The sequence below is a fragment of the Microplitis demolitor genome, chromosome 9 (genome assembly GCF_026212275.2).
Source record: "Microplitis demolitor isolate Queensland-Clemson2020A chromosome 9, iyMicDemo2.1a, whole genome shotgun sequence".
Lineage (NCBI taxonomy): Eukaryota > Metazoa > Arthropoda > Insecta > Hymenoptera > Braconidae > Microplitis > Microplitis demolitor.
This window is the reverse complement of record NC_068553.1, coordinates 8990729-9012933: the sequence shown is the minus strand read 5'-3', so window position 1 is coordinate 9012933 and position 22205 is coordinate 8990729. Positions and strand designations below refer to the sequence as shown.

The 22205-nt window shown below is 31.6% G+C and overlaps 2 protein-coding genes across 2 annotated transcripts in view; both read left to right on the top strand.

The window, feature by feature from the left end:
• Positions 1-12118, top strand: part of LOC103576034 (phenoloxidase-activating factor 2) — a 329955-nt gene extending 317837 nt beyond the window's left edge. Inside the window, exon 6 of the mRNA XM_053742063.1 lies at positions 11069-12118. Within this exon, the coding sequence (XP_053598038.1) occupies positions 11069-11248 (180 nt within the window). The 3' untranslated portion in view covers positions 11249-12118. The remainder of the gene's footprint in view (positions 1-11068) is intronic.
• Positions 12119-14762: 2644 nt separating this feature from the next.
• LOC103575375 (uncharacterized) lies at positions 14763-20480 on the top strand. The gene is made up of 11 exons (XM_053741690.1): positions 14763-14972; positions 15379-15813; positions 15897-16103; positions 16165-16295; positions 16440-16647; positions 16708-17083; positions 17431-17891; positions 18084-18236; positions 18453-18629; positions 19060-19317; positions 19425-20480. Exons 1-11 carry the CDS (start codon positions 14865-14867, stop codon positions 20478-20480), a joined length of 3570 nt encoding a protein of 1189 aa, XP_053597665.1. The 5' UTR covers positions 14763-14864.
• The last annotated feature ends 1725 nt before the right edge of the window (positions 20481-22205 follow it).

Here is a 22205-nt window from a genome sequence, read left to right as displayed (position 1 = left end):
ATTAAAAATCCTATGATTTTGATTATAGGTAAGTTATATTATTTCAATTTTCAATAATCAAATTCCCAAGTCATATATATATATATATATATATATTGTAACGTATCTTTTTAACTTAATACTTAGATAACTCGATTAAACGTACGAAAAATTTACACGTAACTTCTACTAAATAAATTTCCTCAAATACTCAAACTCAAAATACACAAATCGGGCTACGTTACACTTCGCCCACCGATCACTCCTCTTATTTCCTCCAGATCCTGACGGGCACCAGCCGACTTTTATTTCCCCGGTATCGGCAACCGGTCTAAACGTACACGTAAATTAAAATCTATTATCTAAATCCTTCGGAGATGAGAGAAATGAACGGCGGTAGCGACATGTCCTGGTGCGCTCAGTATGCTAGGTTGTGGAGAGAGAGTCGCGATTCTTGGACGCGGAAGAAGCCGATTAATTAAAATTAAATTAAACCAAACAAAGTAAAGAAAAACTACATAAAATATCGCAAAGAGGACGCGAGAGTGACGCGAAGGGCCCAATCGGCTCTCGGTCGAGTACTCTCGGTCCCTCAGACAAATAAATACCTGGTTATGACATCGGGAACTTCTCGTGGACGACGAATCACAACACTTAACACAATTCTAGATAATAGTAAAATTAAAATAAATAATGCGGTAACTCAAGACGGCAAAATCACGACAAACGGCTCCAAAACTCAACATAGAGAGCCACAAGCTCCCAACGGCATCAGCCAAGGGTGTGGTCAAGGCCTATCTTTTCGGCTCTCCGACTCACAACCACTCGCTTCTAGACCCAAAACTCGACTACTGGGTCGACTCGTACTCGAGCGACTCTAAAGTCCAACTCTCGGACACCACGGTCAGTTCTCAACTCCAGTGCTCTCGTCTCCTACTTCATTCATGTCTCCTCTCTAATACTCCCAGTCACTCTCACATTCTCGCCTGTCCATCCATTCTTCCTCCACCGCCTACAAGCCGCGGACTCGCGGGTCTTCCCGCGGTATCACTCCCCGTGATATCCGGAGTTAGCGAATCTTTGGCTTCTTCGAGCATCGCAAACGAGGCCTGCCATTCCCAAATAAACTCAAACGTACCCCAGCTAACTCCGGGTACCAACTCGCAGGGGCGGCGACATCTCAGTCGCTCCTCCGTGATCACCACGTCAACCCCGAGAGCTAAGCCTAGGCCCAGTCGTCATCATTGGTCGGGAGGCACGGTATTTTGGCCACTATCCGCAACACAGCTAGACATCACTCGTTGAATCCACGCTCAACCACACAGACACTCCAACACAGACAACATAACGTACCCATACTCGTACTCTCCACACACTTACGTCACCGCACACGTACTCCATACTCTCTACTCACTATTCCCTACACTCAACTCAACACACGTACTAACTCTATCACTCTCTAACACACAGACTCAAGCTTACTCCCCCTCTAACTCCATCTCCTCAGCAATGTAACGTCACTATATATATATATATATATATATATATATATATATCTGTGGTGTTTCGGCTTCACTCTGCAAGATGGCATTGTAAAACTTGCCTCTCGCAATTGCTCGTCCGTACATTTATTTCAATATATAACATTTCCAACATGTGACTTCCAACTCGGCGTCTTAGGTGTCGTATACGATAGACACACCTCATTGAGGAGTCTCAACTATTGTATACTGAGACGAAACGCCTCTCACCCTCCAAACACATTTTTCCATCTCTCGTTATTATCACTCACAACGTTTTACTCTCTGGTATGTAGCGATTTAGGCAGAGATTGTTTTAATCGAAACCTAAAGAGTTGTCGCTATATATATATATATATATATATATATATATATATATATATATAATATTTGGATATATTTAACAATATAAAAAAAAAGGAATTATCCAACGATAATTAACTGTAATTATTCATAATAAATACCATGTATCATTCAGTTAGTAAATATGAATAAATTAATTTCACTCGCCACGGCGACGAACAACTACCGGGGGAGGTTATCACATGAAAATATATACGGCGAAAGAAATTCAAAGTACTTACTCAAAAATCTCTAATAAATCAGCAAAATAAATACTATAAAAACAAGTATTAATAAATTCACCCGGTGAATTATAGCGACAACAATAGCTTTATTATTAATAATCCACCAATCTATCAACAAAATTTCAAAGTTTCTCTTTACTCGGACAACGTCCGTGCGCACTCCTAGTCCGTATCTCTCTCCCGTCATTACACGAACCTCCACCTGTTGGTCGTCGCCCACGTGGCGCGATCGTCGCCCTTAATTACTATGATAATTATTTTTACTAGCCGTGGGATTAGTTTTAAATTAAAAATATAAAATATAAAGATAACTTTTCGACACTTGAATGATACATGAATTATTATTTAAGTGTATGAACTATTTATTCATACTATCTACATATTTTTGTTCTATCCAATAAATTAAATAATAATTATTTGAAATCATAGAATTGACGTCAGGAATATAGCCAAGGTATTGATTTTCCCCTACCCGGCGGTCAATATTTTTCTAAACAACAACTGACATCCTTAGTCGGATGACAAGTTTGAATAAAATAATATGTTAAGCAAATGTTAGGGCATAATGCCACGCTTGATTATGCATCCTAACTGATTCAAAATCATAAACAAATACTTAAAATCAACGAAAATCAATGGTTTGTATTTTTAAATCATAAAATAAAATTAATTCACACATGTGCTCTCTCATACGCTGCACGTATGCGCTAGCACCGCGCACGGACTGCCGTCTCTATCGGCGAAATGGCAGAATGCTCGCGCAACGATTCAAATTCAAATGTAAAATTAAAATATTTAACTTACAGCTAATTAGGATTAAATAATTTAAATTGTTACGTGACAATCTTAGAAAAATCAATGTTTTGAGGGAAAAATATTATTTTAAGTTAAAATTAAGTTAGGAAATTTTGTCGTTATTGAACCTATGGATCTTATATATTCTTTTTATTTATGTTTCTTCATAGATTTATAAAAATATATAAAAAAAAAAATGTATTATGTATATATATATGCAAACATATAATATTTATGATTGAATGACGAGCTCAAACTTATTGTGTCGAGTTCCACAATATTGAAGCTGGAGCTTCTGATTTTTCGCCAATTTATTTAGCTTATCAAGCTCATCTTTATGTTCATTGAGAGGAATCACCGATCGATTTGGAAGATAAATGTTGAATTTATCACCAATGTTAACAACGATCTTTTGTCCATACTTCGTTGTAACATTTTTCAACTCCATTATTTGATATTTCTTCTCTAATTCCAATTCACACTTCCTCTTCACAGGTAACAGTCCTTCAAGACTACCGATCGCGTTCAATTTTTTTAGATCTATTTTGACTACAACCAGAAGTATTTTCGAGTTTATGAAATGACTGACAAAAAAGAAATTAATAAATTATGAGCTTCTGCAATTTACTTGAAATATTAGGTCCTTCGATAATAGATGAAAACGAAAAATAATTAAATTTACAGGTACTAATGATCTTTTTCCACATTTGCTACGTTAAGTTTCTTAAAAATGTTTGAAGATCGTTATAAACCGTTGAAGAACTAAACTGCGAATGAAACTTCGAATTCAAACGAACTCTCCGACACCACCAGCCCTCACCCTTTCTACTGTACTATCAGCAATTATAGTACATGCCATCTATAAGGACAGCAAATTTTGATGATAAGAAACGAAATTCGTCTCAGAAGCACCGGATGATATTGACTACAAGTTGGTAATTTATCAACTTGCAGTCATACTTCATAACAATCACACCGACACTTGAAAATTGGTGTCAGTCGTTTGTAATAAGGAATCGGTAGATAAAGACGTGAAAACTAGATGTCACTTCATTTCGCATATACTCGTACTTCTTATAGTTTGTATATAGATTCTTATTTATTAGGTGTACAAAAAAGTTCTACCCGTTTTTTGTCAAAAAAAAAATATTTAAAAATTTTAAATAAAATACAAATTTTAATCATAATAACCACCATCAGCATCTACTACCCTTTGCCAACGCTCAGGCAACTGATGGATCCCACGGCGATAAAAGGCTTGATCTTTTGTCGAAATGAAATCATCTATTGTTTTTTGCACTTCGTTTTCATTTTGTAAGTGTTTGTCAGCCAAGTAATTTTGCAATGAACGGAATAGGTGAAAATCACACGGTGCAAGGTCTGGTGAATACGCCGGGTGCGGTAAAACTTCCCACTGTAAATCATTTATAGTGTGGTGGACGATTGAACTTCTATGAGGCCTGGAGTTATCATGCTGCAGTATCACTGGTCGAGGTTTTTGTCCCGCAAATCGTCTTTTACTGTTGATTTCATCTGCTAATTTTTTTAATTGACAACTTTAGCGTTCTCCAGTAACGGTTTCTCCTGGTTTGAGTAACTCATAATATAGCACGCCCCACTCATCCCACCAAATACAAAGCAATATTTTTTTCCCAAAAACATTACGTTTTGGTGTTGATGTCGTTGGTTGTCCTGGGTCTACCCAATGTTTTCGACGTTTAGGATTCTCATAGTAAACCCACTTTTCGTCCCCTGTTACAAGTTTCCACAAAAAACTTTTTTTTTTATGTCGTGAAAGCAACGACAGGCAGGTGTCAACTCGTCTCTCTCGTTGTTCTGGAGTTAATTCATGAGGTACCCATTTTCCTTCTTTTTGAATCTTACCTAAAGCATGTAATCTTTCAGAAATAGCTTGTTGAGTAACGTTTAACTTTTTCGCAAGTTCTTGTTGTGTTTGTGCAGAATCTTGATTCAGTAATTCTTCCAATTTCTCGTCACTGATTGTTGAAGGTCTTCCAGAGCGTGGTTTATCATTTAAATTAAAATCTCCGTTTGTGAATTTCCGAAACCATCTTCGACAAGTACTGTCATCAATAACACTGTCACCATAAGTTGCACAGATTATTCTTTGAGCTTCAGCAGCACTTTTTCCTTGATGAAATTCATATAAAAGACAATGGCGGATATGCTCATTACTTACTTCCATTTTTAACTTAATAAAAAAATATGTATATCGAAGATTAAAATATTAAAAGTTTGATGAATTTAAAGAGTACAAACAGCTGTGCATGTACATATACGTATTCAAAGCTAACCTATAAATAGCTGTTAGATAACTCCATCTTTGAAAAACGGGTAGAACTTTTTTGTACACCTAATAGTATAGTGTATGTATGCATTTCGGTTGCTCACTATTCATTCTGGCCCGTATTTTGGAATCTTGACCAGAGTAGAGGAAGTAAACAGCTGACTGCATATATTTTTTTGTATTTTACCGGCTGACGGTAAAAGATAAATCCTATTTTCCCAGCTGCCGATAAAACAGTAAATCATTACATCAGTTTATATTATTACCATCAATTAGTAATGAAGGAAACCCCGAACGTTAGAGTTGGAAAAAAGTTGGGTGAAACTAGATGGCACTTTTACAAGCAAATAAAACGTTTCTTCTCGCAAATTCTTAAACTTCTGGTGGTTTGAATGTATAGAATTTCGTTATGTATGGTTTTCATATGGATTCCGGATACTCTCCTTAGTTTCTGAATAGTATTCTGTTACATTAGCTAGAATCAGGAGGAAAGTATTCAGGCACTCATATCTTTGATTCTGGTTTACCGACCGAGGATAACGCTGAAAACTAACTCACCAACAGCCGGTGAAACAGTTCATCAGTGCACATATCCTCTGCTGACATCATTTATTAATATCCGCCGCTGATATTACATTACGATATCCACTGCCGATATCTCATATCAACATCCACGGTTGACATTTGACATCCAGCCGCCCGATAACACCATCTGTCGGCACACGCACGGCAACAGCTGTCGGTAAAAGTGCGTGCGTTCGGTCACTTTCCGACGGTCAGTAGAGTAGAATGCGATGTTATTGGAGGGAGGTGAACTCCCCCAAAATAACTACTCTCAACACACTAAAAAAATAATTTTATAAGTCCTTTGTACTGTCCAATATTTAAAAACTTACATTTAAGATTTAACGAAAAAACTAACTCATCCATAATATTTTTGCAATGTTATTTACATAGAAAAGCGTCTCATTGCCTTCATAATTACTGACTATTAATTTTAAACGACTGTTGTAATCCCGATATGCTTGACGTGTCCTTGGAGTTGCATTAAGTCCTGAATTCATCTGAGTAATTAACAGTTCTGTATTCACTTGCTTGTCTTTAAGGCAATTTATAAATCGAGAAACGCTCGCATGGGAACCTCAACACGGTTATTAAAGCAATGATGCCAGCCCTCAACAGGATTATTTGATCGTAGTTGATCTTCTAAAACGACTAAATAACAGTTCCAGAGCTTTTAGTCGAATAATGGCTTTTCACGTCGTTTCTTATTATGCCACAGCTTCCCAATCCATGAAATCTCGAATGAAAGCAAAAATTTATTTAAAATATCACTATGACGGTCAAAATAATCACTCGACACGATTTTACAAATGCTACAGTAAGAAGAAGACGCATATTTAAAGCAAGTTCTAAATCAGTATTATACTTGCCTGTAAGCCAGTTGATTGTATACGTCACTAAACAGATTGCAAAAAGTGGAAGTTACATAATGAAATTTTAGTACTAGAAAAGATTTCTTTAAATGACTTAATGAAACCAATTTCATAATCTACCATGATCTGAGCAGGTGAGAAGTTCCGTAGATATTTTTTTGATACTCGTGGTAATGAATGATAAGTATTTTTTTATTTATTTGCAGCCAATACATAAACAAGAGGCACACACTTTTCATTTTTGAAGCTATGTAAAGTGTACAATTGACTGAATATTTCTGACACAACTCGAAAAGTACCGTCAGCGAGCTATTGACTACAAAATGTCAAATAATTCAAAGTTTTCTTTGTAGAAAACATCGGAAATTTTTTCTTGCTACCTTCACTCTCATGAATTAAAAACAGCTCATCATAATGTTTCAATGACTCTGATAATATAAGTTTCCTTCTTGTTGTGGGTTTTTTTTAATTTTCTCAGGATTGGCCCTTGCACGCACTCGAGATACAGTACGAGCAAGTGACACTGGCTTCGGCAATAAAGCCGTAACATGAGACAATACTCCTCGTAATACACCAGATATAATAGTCACCGGTTTTTCTGCAGTCTTCGTTGCTTTTTCAACTATTTTTGCTTTGATGGTTCTAGACTTAATATTAGCAATATCTCCTGTATGTTCATGTTAAGGTACATTACCGACTATATGTCCTAAAATGAGTATAATAAATGAACGAAAATTCATTAAGATGGTTGGAAATAAGGTTGTATCAAATTCTATGATTTATAAAAGAAAAAAAAACGAAGGAAATTAGTAAATATCGATCAACTAACTTGTTTTTAGTCCACAATCGGTTTGTATTATAATATTGCAAGCCGGCTTGGTTGCACAACGCCAACTCACACTATTCTTATGAATTTTTTTTTTTTAAATAAATGTAACCGTCATGTAGCAATAATTTTTCATTTTATTGTGACAAAATAAATAGCAGCGTCATTTTAAAAGGAAAGTCATGAAATTCGATGAACTTAGAACATGAACTGACATTTACAACTGAGAAAATAAGTGATAACCTCACACGGGTAGTAAACATGAATTTAGTGCCAAAGGAGCTAGCACCACCTTTTTAAAAATTAATGCGGGTAGTTTAAATTTGAGAACGTATTTGTATATTTAAACAAATAAGTGATTTACTTGTGGTAATAAAATAATCCGACGGCTACAAATAAATGAGGAATTCAAATAGATCTAAAGTATCACTAAACTTTAGATTATTTGTCACAAATTTAATATCTATACCAAAAATATACCCTTCGCGGTTTTGGAAATACCGAATAATACCGGAATGATGCGGTATAAATACTGCATAAATATGGTATTACTCGAGTTATTTTAGCCAGTTTTTTTGCCGCATTATTACCAAAAATTTACGAAATAAATTCCTAATATTGACGGTAAGAAAACAGAAAAAATACGGTATTTTCACAGAATTAAAACAGTAATTATACAGCATATTTATATTATATTTTCGGCATTTTTGCAGCATCAAACCGTTCTACCCGTAAAAAAATTTATATATAATTATGTAAAATTTTATTCAGTTATGTGACGTCGCGACGTCGTATTTTTACTGTCAATCAACTTATTAATAATCATACATGTTATGCCATCTGGCTATGCATGAATAAATTAATTTGCAAATGACTTCCAGCCATTATTTCGGCTGATGATTTTTAAATTTGAATTTAAATTCAAATTATTTTTATTTATGTAAAGTTATTATTGAATGATCATGAATAAATAAAAAAGTAAAAAAATGAAAAAATAAATGTTGTTTATAAATTTGAATATAAATTCAAATTTTTATATTTGTTAATTATTAATAAATAATGAAATTTATTGATAATTAAATTAATGTTGAATAAAAGAAATATTGAAATTATAAAAAATGAAATAATAACGAGAAATAATGAAATGATTTAATTTTTATAAATATGAAATATGAAATAAATGATAAAAGAAATAATAAAATGAATTAATGAAATTACATGAATGAATAAATAATGATAATAAATAATTAAAAATGAAATGAATTATGAAATATGAAAAGAATATTATTGTAAAGTATGAAATAAAATTCAAAAATGATAAAATATTGATAGAAAAATTATAAATAAACAACGTTATTAATAATTAAAACGAAATAAAATATAAAATGTTTAAATAATAAAATGAATTTATTACAATAAAAAAAAAAAATAAGAATCAATAAATATTGATTTATGAATTCGACTCCAATGCTTTATGCGTTGTTGCTAACTACATTGGAAGTCATGAAAAAAATATATATACATAAATAATTATTATAGAAAATATTGATTTAATTATAGCCAATAAAATAATTGGTATAATTAAATAATTATTGGAAGGGATGTTACTACCTGGTAACAGCTCTTCTGGAAATCGAAAAAGCTTTCAGTTTCCTAAGTGAACTCATTCGTCATTGACGAAATTTTAATTATTTAAAGGCAAGGTCCTTAATTTTATTAAATCATTGTAATATGATTTAAATATTTATAAACCGAATTATAAAAATATAATTCAGAATATTTTTAATTAATTATTGAATTATTAAAAGTAATAATTTATTTTAATAAAAAAATAAATTTGATAAATATTCCATCAATTATTAAGTTCAAGTTGAATTATGTAAATATAATTCATTCAATAAATAAAATTGGATATTGATAAAATTTCATCAATTATCAAGAGTTAAGAAGGAAGAATAACAAATAAAAAAAAATCAAATAAATAATTATTGATAACAATAATAATTATCAAATAAATCAAGGTAACAATTTAATTGAATAAATATTTAAATAATAATTAATTAATTTTAAATAAATTAAATAACAAGTGAAATCGAGAGTTAAACCATTTTATAAAAGTATTAAATTGTAAATTGCATTTAATTGTCTAATTTAAACTAAATTTTGTTTTGTAATAATTTTTAAATAATTGTTTGATTTAAATAAATTTGGAAGTTGTTTTAATTTTGCTTTTATTATTTTATTTAATCAATTGAATTTTATTTTACTTAATTTTTATTATTTTAATTTATCTCTTAGACCCAATATCGAGAGCCAATACTATGCCAAGACTTTAGCTAAATAAGCACCTGAACTTATTAAAATTAAATAAAAATATATATATATATATATATATATATATATATATATATATATATATATATATATATATATATATATATATATATATATATATATATATATATATATATATATATATATATATATATATATATATATATATATAAGTAGACATGTGCGTGATGGTAACATATGGAAATCATTTTGTTCAATAGAGAATGATTTTTGTAGTTTCGTCCTGAGTACGCTAACGAACTCGTCAGTAAGGCTATGTTAACGTACTCTTGCCTTAGACTACATCTCTTACTAGTACGCACCGGCGTAAAACAGTGTTGTGAGCTTTAGTTGAACGCTATACTAGCAAGGGAAGACGGATACTTTCAAAACTACTTACAACAAAGTGTTGGGTGAGCTGTTGTACATCTTGAAAGTATTAAAATAACAAAAATATTCCAATTATTCTCTTTTACAAGAGTTCAAATTCTTTAAAATCTTAGTCGGATCATTCTATCGCCACCGTCTGTGTTACGCTATCAAATAAATTATTATTATTATTATTAGAAAATTTATTATGGAGAATTGCAAAATTTTTATGTTATTTTTATTAACATTGTACACTTTAGCAGTGTAGAGTCTATATAACCAGAGAATAAGAGGCTTTCCCAAATTTAGGGGTTTTTTCGTAATGTTGGTAACACTGCGTCAGTTGAATGTTGGCAGAATCTTGCCGCGAAACTGGCTAACTAAGGCTTGTCACTTGAGTATTGGCTGAACCTTGTCCCAAGACTGGCAAACCAAGGCTTGTTACTTAAGCATTGGCAGAACCTTGTTCCAAGACTGGCCAATCAAGGCGCGTCACTTGAGTATTGGCTGAATCTTGGCACAAGACTGGTGAACTGAGGCTCGTCACTTGAACGTTGGTCGGATCTTGGATCAACCTTTGGATGACAAGACTGGGTAGCCCAGTATTGTACCAAGACTGGTCCCGTTATCAATATTTTTTTTCTTATAAGGGAATTTGCGAGTAGTTTTAATTTTTCCGAATTTCAAGAAAAAATTATCTTCCGCCGCTTGAACTGTAAATAATTTTTGAACCAAAGATTATAAATCTTTTCTGTTAGAAGTATTTTGGTCATAACTTTTTTTATTGTTTACCAAATATTTGTTCCGAAGTTAAAACAATTAGAAAATGACATAAAAATATAACATTATTAACATATTGACGTTTTGAAACTAGTATTAATAATGAATTACAAAAAATAAATTTGATGTTTCAGGGTGATGGCGGGAGCCCTCTTGTTTGTCCACTGCGAAATGATTCGGAACGTTATGCTCAAGCTGGAATCGTTGCGTGGGGTATAGGGTGTGGAGAAAATGGTATCCCTGGAGTATATAGTAACGTAGCAAATGCTCGACAGTGGATTGATGAACAGTTGTCCGAAAACAATCTTAATTAAATTCATTCATTATGTGTATATAAATATATATGAGTGTATATGCGTATGTACAAACGTACGTACGCATGTAAATATTCTGTAACTTTCGAACGGATTAACCGATTTGGCTTTTGGAGGTGGCGTATGAAGCAATTCATCAATTCTAACAATTTTTGAGTAACTGAGCATAATCGTTGCAAGACATTCGGAGATACTTCAAAAATAAAATTGTTTCAAAAATATTTTTTTCGGATAACTTTTCTCTAACCAACTCTAAAACTTTATTGGCCGCGTCAAATGATACCGTAACCATCAAAATCGGTTCATTGATTCAATAAAAACGGTTGTTAAAAGAATTGCAAAAAATTGTTTTTATCTCATGAAATTCAAATTGTTGAGCTAATTGATGGAATTTTTTTCTTTGAACGTCGGTGATTAAGAAACTGCATCGAATGTCACCTCTTACGTCAAAACAGCCTCGCTATTCTAATATATATTGGTCATTAAGAATAAAAAAAAAACGATTTACTTAAATATTTATAGTTTTTTTGAAATTTTTCAGAAATAGCTCAAACGATCGATTTTAAAATTTAATCAGCTCTGGAAGTTAATGGAGCGCTTCGATTGCTGCCTCAATCATTCCAATCGGTTAATTCATTCGAAAGACATCGTTAGCGAAAGAAATTGTAAGAACAGTTTTTCGCAAATATCGTTTAAACAAATTAACCAGTTATTCTCAAAACTTTATCAGTTCTAGACTTCAATAAAATACGCCAACTACTATGTTAAACATCAAAATCAGTTAATTAAATCAAAAGATTTGGACGATGAAAAGTTAAAAAAATAACATTTTATGTCATTTTTCTTAAATAAATAATGTAATAAACTAAACTGTCTTCAAGATTATACCAACTCTTCATCTTTATGGTCTCTATCAACCACCGTATAATGAAATGCAACTCGTTTTATAATTTAAATAATATTATCAACAAAAAAAATTAAAAAAATTCACTGTAATCGTGGAACTAATGCGGCGCTTTTATTTATTACCATTTTTGAAATAAAAATTACGAAAAAATTTATTTGTTTTGTGGTAGACTTCACAAAATTTATCCAAAACCAAATAAAATTCACCGTAGACTACGGTAAAATCTGTTGAAAAAAAGTTAAAAATTATCTCACTTACCGACAAATGATTAGGTCATGTCATTCATCCCACGATTACAATGAATCTAACGGTAATTTTTAAAGAAAATTTCTTTCCGTGTATTAACGTGCTGATCCAAGTTTAAAATCACTTAAATCCTTATGTTATAGACTAACACTCATTTCTGCGTAAACACATTTATTGTATTGAACATAATCGGAAATTCCCGCATGAAAATAATGTTATAACCGGGCAGCGTTGGTTTACGATGTGAGAGTGCGGCTCTCACGCTGTCTCGGTCTGAATTTGGTTTCTCTCTCTCTCTCTCTCTCTCTCTCTCTCTCTCTCTCTCTCTCTCTCTCTCTCTCTCTCTCTCTCATCTTAGCCTGATTGCCGAGTTTGGCTGAGTTAGGCGCTAGACCACAAGGGATGATTTTACACAGCAGGTGACCGTAAATCGATCATGTGCGCATAATTAGGTAGGGGTCAATAGCGGTTGGGACCTAAGATGACTCAACCGAAGACGACACTTGAGTTGAAGTGATCGTACTTGCAGCCACGCCGAAGTCAGCTAACGATTATTCATTGATTTATTCTGCGTTTATCATTTATATATTTTGATTTGAAAAGTCTTGTGTATAATAAATTTTCTCTCGCGGATATTCTGGTTCTTTTAAATTAATTTGTAAACCCATTAGTTAAGTGCTAAGTGTGTTTTGTAAGGAGTATTCAGTCCATCAGCGGGACCAGGAACCTGAGCAAACCAGCAGGAAAAGGAAAATCCACATCGAGTCCAGGTCCTCCTATGATGCAGCAACGCCCTATTTCAGCATTACGTCATTTTAACTAAACCAGATAAGAATTCTAACAATTTTATATACATATGTTTATGCCTGTAAATATTCTCTCTCTTCAACGCGACATTAATTTAATGTTTAATTTGTTTCCCGCGTCCAATAATTTTTGTACGCCTCCAGTAAATTAATTCATGGTTGCTGGACGCATACTTATATTCCGTCTGATTAATTTATTGATAAAAGGGGAAAATCTTTGTATATATTTGGGGACTTGGTTAAATAAATTGATTATATATATATACATATATATATACATATATATATATATATATATATATATATATATATATATATATATATATATATACGGAAATTGTGTTTCTGAAAATAAATTTCCTTTATCACCCGCGTCCGTTAAAATAAGTTATTTCAGCCACGTGTCCGGTAAGAATGAATCGACCGGCAACCGGAGATCATTTCCCGTTTCAGAACCAGCTACAAAATAATTATAATTTATATTTAGAATATTAATTTAAATTTAATTAATTAATTTATTCCGAAAAATTTCATTAACTGTGGTTCGTGGCTACTGGACACAAAGTAGCCAGGGCTCACCGTTATAATGTATAGTTTTAAAGTATACTATAAAGTATATCCATGTATATACTTTCTATAAATGCGGCAAAATATCTCATAAATGAGTTATAACACATTATATTTAGTTATTATAAATTCAAGATATAATTAATTGCATAGTATTACTTATATGCAAAACTATACCCTAATGTAGACTTTTCAATATATTTAAAATTTATAAATTAAACTATAGTTAATCGAAGATGTTTTTGATAGATGTAGAAAGCATAATAATCGATATACATTGCAAATGTAACAACAAGTATATCTATAATAGATAAAAGAAGTGTATAAAAAAGTATACAAATTAGTATAGCTTAGGAAAACGAAGAATACATCAGTTGATAAAAAGATTATCTTTATAAAATTCATCTCTCAAAATGATTTCTTTTTACTCCATAACAACTGAGGTCTTCCCGATAATTTTCTCCTGAGAATTCTGATATAATTAGAGTATACTCATTGTATATAATTCGGCTATAGTTTAGCTTATTCAAAATTCATATAACTCAGAGTATATTAAATTATAAATTTTACATATACTCATAAGGTATAATCAAGTATATTGAAACGGCAAAAAATAGTAGCATAAAAATATATTGAAAATTATGTATTGAAGTATAATTTTAAATAAACAATTATAACTTGAGATGTTCTTTTCACCTATACATTTTTTTCATGTGGGTTAACACCCCGGCGGATTCGTGATCACTGTAAAATCATCGTTAAACAACGGTCAAATGACCGTAAATTGACGGTACCGACAAATGACCGTATATCGACCGTTAAAGAAGCGTTATTTGATGGTGAAAGACACGGAGGCTAGATATAAGGAGGACGCTCGCTATGGGTTTTTGTATAGTAAGTGTGTCTGATAAACTGAGGACAGATCATTTTCGTAAGTATGCCGCTAGGGCGACGCTGTGTTCGCTAATGTCATGTAAATGGCGTCTATTTATTTATTGTAGTGCTATATAATTATTTATTCGTTGGATTCGTTAATCGTTATCAGTTAAATAGTTGTTTAATAATTATACATCGTGATAATTATTGAAAAATGGTCAATCACTGCGTAGTTAATGAATGTGTGAGTGGTCGAGTAAGTGAGCGTAATAAAAATAAAAAATTAGGTCGTAGAAATACTTCGTTATTTACTGTGCCACAGGTAATGTAACCTCAATTACTTAATAATAAATTATTAATTTAAGTATTCCAATTAATAAAAATCAACAAAAAATAAAACTAGTTTGAATATCGATGGCATGGTAAATGTTTTAATTATAAATGAAGAAATTGATGATTTGAAAATAATTATTTTTAAAAAATGCACATGAGGATTTTTTATTTCTCTAAGTCTGCATTTCTTATTTTTAAATCATTTTTATTTCGTTTAATTATCTTTTTATTGTAAAATGAATTAATATTTGCTAAAGTTAAGTCAGATGAAAAAAATAGATATAATTACGTATTATAAAAATAAGTTTTCATTTTTCGTTGATCTCCAAAGCATATATCTATATGTTTTTTATAATTAATTGCTATATTAATGGTAATTATTTATTCTCATGCAGAATCCTGATCTATTGAATTTATGGAGTTCTGCATTACAACAAAAACTTGTGCCAAAAAAAAATCACGTCTGTGAGCTACATTTTAATGACGACGACATAATTAAGAGTGATAGAGTAACAATCTCTAATGGAATTGTCGAAGAATTGCCTAGGAAAAATTATGCACTTAAACCATGTGCCATTCCTACGTTAAACCCTGAAAAGTCCATTAGTAATGAAAGTGCCAACAACGTTAGAACTCCAAATGTTCTGTGTGATCCACTCTTCTCCAGTGAAGCTAGTAGTTCTTGTGATACTCATGAAAATTTATCGGAGCATAATGAAGAATTGGTAATTGCTCAAGATTCTATTAACAACTGTGACCATCTCGAAAATGTTGATATCGCTATGAATTCTCAAGAATTTAATAGCCATAAAAATGACCAGGTTGAACAGGTATAAGAAATAAAAATTTCTAAAATTTTTATTTATGTATTAAAACAAAGTTGATAACATTTTATTGTCATTTATCGTTACAGTTACTCCAATTACCAATTTTGGAAGCTAATATTGAGGAATTTTCTTTATTAACAATTATTAATATGTTAAAATTCACTCCCCTCCTTCAAAATTGGAGTTGGACGACAGATTTGTTAGATTCTAAGAAAATAGTCTTATGTTATTTAGATAAAGTTTCAATGAACTTAAAACTTCGTGTTAAGATAAATGTCAACTTTAAAATCTCGGTAAGAAAATTTATTTTTAGTTCTTTTTTCTAATAATATTATTATTACATATTTCAATTAGCTAATCAACATCAGAACTCAAAAATTAATTGACCTTGACGGTAATTGGTCTGATATATCCGATTTTTGGAAATTTCTAAAAACATTGGAAGAGTACAAATTATGTGATGGAACTGGATTTGATCAAGAAAGGTGATGATCATGCATCAATGGATTTATCATGATGCTTTTCTTAAATTTAGGATGTCTTAAGTGGTTTTTCCAACAATAATTAGTAAAACCATTTAGTTACACTCATATTAAGATTAAATAACATCGTTTCTCCTTACATAACAGATGTTCACCAAACTGTACCGGTGTTTTATTATCTCGTGAAGAGTACAAAAAACAAATGAAAGACTATCGGGGTGTTGCTTGCCGAAAATTAAGACATAGATTGTTAAATCAATCTTATGTAGTGAAGCCTGATTTGAAAGAGTGCTATGACAATCTTAAATACCAAGTGGGTCTTAAAAATAAAAAAATTGAGCGTCTCAAACGAAAGGTATGTACATCTTAAATATCAACAAACATTTCATTACAAAGAATCTAAAATTCTTTACAGAATGACATACTATTAAAAATGATTAAAACACAACAAGAAAATTGTACAGCTATTAAAGATGAAGTTTTGAGAGCTGAAATTTCCATTCTACCTGCAGTACAACAACTTGCGATCCGTGCTTGTTTCAATGCTGCAAAAGTTACGAATGCAAAACAAAGAAGATATACGGTACAGTGGGTGTATGAATGCTTATTACTTCGCATTAAAAGCGCGACCGTGTATGACCGACTCCGAGAACGTCAAATCTTACCTCTTCCTTGCAAAGATACCCTTAACAGATACATCCAGAAACTAGACAGCGCTTTTGGCTTTCCAAAAGCGATATTCGATATTCTACGTATAAAAAGTTCGCGTATGGAAGTACACGAAAAACGGGGTATTGATTAACTATTAAAATTGTACTTCTACCACAAATACATGAAATAACATTGTTAGTAGTATAGTAAGCTTACAACTAATACAACAATTTTCAGAAACAAAGCTTTCGAACAATTTCTAACTGCTTTGCTTAGACGTAGACTTAGACCATGGTTATATTCACCAATCCATGCCCATAAAACTATTGTTTACTAAAATACTTTTGTTAAGTATTTTAGAATTACTTCCTAACAAGCTTTATTAATCGCAGTTGCATTTTTGAAATAATTGTATTTTAACTAATACTAATACTGATTTAACTAATACTAATATTAGAATAATTGTATTTTACCTTTTTTTCAATAGGTACACTTCTAATAGATGAAGTAGCTTTAAGTGAAGCCATCAAGCTAAACCGTAAGACCATGCAACTCGATGGCTTCGTAAATTTAGGACAACACACACCTCAACATCTTCTAAACACTCGAGCTGATCATGCCCTAGTCTTCATGTTCCAGCCGTTTCAAGGCGATTGGGTGCAGGTTGTTGGAAGTTTTCTGAGTAGAAATTCTGTCACTAGTGTTATTCTACATAAGTTACTTGTTGAGTGCATCATACTGTTAGAAAATGCTGGATTTTATGTGGATGTTGTTACTTCAGATGGTGCGCAATGGAATCGAGGAGCGTGGACACTGTTTGGCATAAAGGATGGTCAATCTAGCTGCGAACATCCATGTAACTCCGACCGAAGACTTTGGTTTATGTCTGACTTTCCACATTTAATCAAGTGTTTTAGAAATAAAATTATGGAAAAACTGTTTTTTTGGGTACGCCATTTTTTTAAATAAACCCATAAAAAAAATGGTTAGATATAATTATACCATGAAGTCAGTTATAATCATGCCTGCTCATGCGTGATTATATCATTTTTGTCCACGTGATTCATTTTTAATAAATAAATATTTATGAGCATAATGGTTGTAGTTCTTGGCTTTACAATACAGTTTTTATCTTTACAGACACCTGATGGATTTGTAAGAAAAATTCATTGGGAAAATTTGTTACAACATGAAACTTATTTAAAATCAAATCTAAAGATAGCCTTTAAACTAACTCCACAGCATTTAAATCCAGAAGGGTATCAAAAAATGAACGTGCCTTTGGCTTATCAGGTAATAATAAAAATATTTTTCGATCGTAAAGCACACTGTGATGCTTCGCATCATGAGTCGTGTAATACACAAGGTTTCTATGATTAATCCATTTAAATTGCAAACTACAATCTTTTTCATCCTATTTTTTTCAATACTTTCACTGATAATCTTATTGAATATCACCTGAGGGTTTATTAAGTCTTAATTATTGTTATTAAAATCTTTTGTTTTCAGTTATTTTCGAAAAGTATTCAAGTTGCTATGAAAATGTATAAAAACGAAGCTACTGAGCTCAGAGATTGCGATTCAACAATTGCTTTCATCGAACGAGTTAATAATTTGATCCAAGCGATGAGTTCTCGTACCCCTCAAGATGCTTTGCGTTTGAATCAGGAGTGTCCTCAAAAAAAGGTAACGTTTAATAAATAATTACAGCCTTTCAATAGTTTTTTTAGAGTTTTTTCGCAATAATAAAGTAAAAATGGAAACATTAAATGGAGAACAATTACCAACATAAACATATTCAATATTTGTGCACTTAAATATCGGAATAAATACTGACTGTCCATGAAGTTTGTGTAAGTAGAAAATAATTAAATAGCTCAAAAATACTACAAACTAAATGTGCTGTTTTTTCTATTTTTGTTTGATTTATACTTAATAAATAAATAATTCATTTGATAACTTCTAACATTTACCAAAAAGGAGATCTGGGTCTACCATTTATTCTATTTTCTACTAAATTTTATGTCTTTATTATAGTATGATAATTTCTTTTTTTTTTCTTAAAATAATGGTTACAAAAACGTGATTAAAAAAGTATAATATTTATTTTCGCTAGGCAATTATTGAGTTTTTGGATTATCTGAAAATTTGGGAGGCTAAAGCAAACGACGAAAAGCAGCTCAATAAAAAAAAGAGGAAAAAACAAAAACAGGATGACGAAATCGAAGACAAATTTTTTTTTGCAATTACTCCGAGTACTCTGACAGGATTAAAAATCACACTGCAAGCTACTCTTGAGTTGGCAGAATTTTTAAAAGAAAAGTGCAACTATGATTATTTGATGACGTCACGTCTTAATCAGGATCAATTAGAAGTATGTATCCATGAAAATATACCTATAAAATTCACAAGTATAAATTGAGCTTGTATAATTTACTATTTTGTGAATATTTTAATGTTTTAATTTCAAATCTTTCTCAGAAATTTTTCGGTATAATGCGAAATGTCTGTCGGTGTAATGACCATCCTGATACAATTCTTTTTGGGCAAGTTTTCCGGTTATTATGCTCCTATTCCTTAGTCACTCCACCGAAAGGGTCCAATGTCACTGCCGGTGAGCTTCTCCAATCTTTAATGCAATCAAAAGAATCATTGACTGCAGCCACTGCTTTAAAAAAAAATTGGCTTGATGACATAGACGCTATTGTTGAAAATGGTATTGTAAATAATGACAATTCACCTCATCAAGATATGGATGGAAATGTTTCTGTTGCTAAAATACCTTTTGAGAGTTTGTTGGACGATGACAGTGATGAAGAAACAGCATCCGATGTTCATTCTTTCATTAGAGAACCATTTGAAAATATTTTAAATGAAGACAGTGACGATGATATAGATGAGGACAAACATTTATGTCATGATAATTATTATCCATTTGAAAATTCATATGCTGCTGAAGATTTAAATGGCAATACTGTATCCGGTCAAGATAAAGAAGAAGAAAATACTTATCTCAATGAAGATGAAGGCGAAGAAAATTATGGTTTCTGTGACGATCCACACTATCACCATGATTATGATGTGGTTTCGACGAGTGACAATGTAGTAGCTTATATTGCCGGATACGTTGCACGAAAATTTCACCGATTAACTTCGTGCTGTGATTGTATCGACACATTACGTTCTACAAATCCTTCTGAACGCGACAAAGTCATTGAACTTATGAGTAATGGTGATTTAATTTTTCCAAGTGAAAATTTATTTAAATTGTTTAAAAGACTGGAGAAAATTGTATTACAAGTGGTTGGTACTAAAACCATCAAAATTAATACTATGCACCAAATTTTAGAGAAAGTGGCTAATGCAAAAAGTTTACCGATTTTAAGTTGTGAAGAACACAGAAAAGAGCTTATGGCTAAAATTCTGAACAACTTTATTGTAATGCGCGGGAACTTCTTAGTTAATTTAATTAATCGCACCTTTAATGAGCGAAAATTAATGACGAAAAAACACCGCAAACATTCAAAATTATCTTAAAATATTATTAATAATTTAATATATATATTTAATAATTTATTTATATTATTTATTATCACTATAAATTTTATATTCTAATTCTATGTTTTTAATCTTATAAAATATAAAACATTGAGTTAATGAATTATATTTGACTATTAACGGAGTTAATTTTATTTTGCAATTCTATTTTCACTTTAAAAATGTGTATTTTTTTTATTTTTTAAGTAATCATTCATTTCCAATTTTTTTTTTTTTTTTTTCTATAATTTATCATTCAAAAAAATTATTAACATTTGATACAGTGACAGTCACATGAAATCGCATTTCGCGCAAAAATTTAAAAAAACGAGACATTAGCAACACGAACGCGCTCTAGTGACAGAGTGCGGAAAAGGATCTGTCCTTTTATTTTTGGACGCTTGCAATACAGGGCGAGCGTCCTCCTTATATCTAGCCTCCGTGGTGAAAGACAAGTGCCGTTGTGAAAATTATCGATCGTAACTGTATAGTTGATGTTTTGTATGTGCATTATATTTCATTTGACTAGTAACCGTAAATTAACAGGTAATGGACGGTCCTTCTATGGTCATTGATAAGTATAGGGACCGTCAAAAACCGAAATCTTGGCGGTTCATTTACAGTATTGAGTGAGTCAAACACTTGTCAATGGAGCGTATAGTGTCGGTAGGTGAGAAACTTTTCGTTGGTGAACTATCGATTAGTTGTCGGTCAGATTTTTCATTTTTTAAATGTCTCTAATAGACAGTGATAGACTCCCAGTATACTGAAATTATTCGTGTCGTGAAAAAAATAGTAAAAAACACTAAAATAAAAAATCGTTAGTCATTATAGTGTAAGGACTTCAAATATTAGTGAGTTTAGATAAGATAAACAGAGATACAGTATTAGTAAATTTTTTAATTATTAACAACAGCAGATGTTAATCATTATTAATGAACTAAACAGTTTTAAATAAAAAATAGTACGTTCAAAATGCATTTTACTTATAAATTAATATTATAAAATAAAAATGATAATATACATTGTATTTGTTTTTTTTTACACCCGGGAAAAAAAAGTTTTATACAATAAGATATGATCATATATTATTATATATAATTTTATGTAGTTGTTATGTCCAAATAATTTTTTTTCATTATTCTAATAATTATTTAAAAATAATTATTACAGAGCTCTTCTTTTAAAAAGCGCGCGAAAACGCAGCGTCAGCTTTTTCCACCTTATTATGCGACAAAGAATAGTGGGAGGATAACTGAAATAAGTTGAACGAAGAATTAATAGACTGTCGTCACCTTTCACCAATGACAATAATTAAAATTCCCCATTAATCGCCAAATCAAAGTTTATAAGAAGCCTGAGCACCCATAGCTCATAACTAGTCGGTTCATATAACTTACGGTCCGCGAATATTCGAACGTCGACCTTTCGTGCACTCTCATTGCAGGATTCCGCCCCAGGCATTGAAAGGTGAATAAGAGGATCTTTAATATTTTCTATTTAAACCTTATCGCAGGAATCCGCTTCGGCGTTTAATAATCAATAAGGCATCCTAAACATAACACCTTGTTGCAGTCAATTATTGCAGGAATCCGTTTAGGCGTTGAAAAAGCAATAATCGACCCTTTTATCTATTAAAAATCCTCAAAGATTGATAGAAACTTCCGGTCCGATTGAAATAGTGACGCAAATCACGGGAATTTGCGATTCCATCTCGGGCTGAGT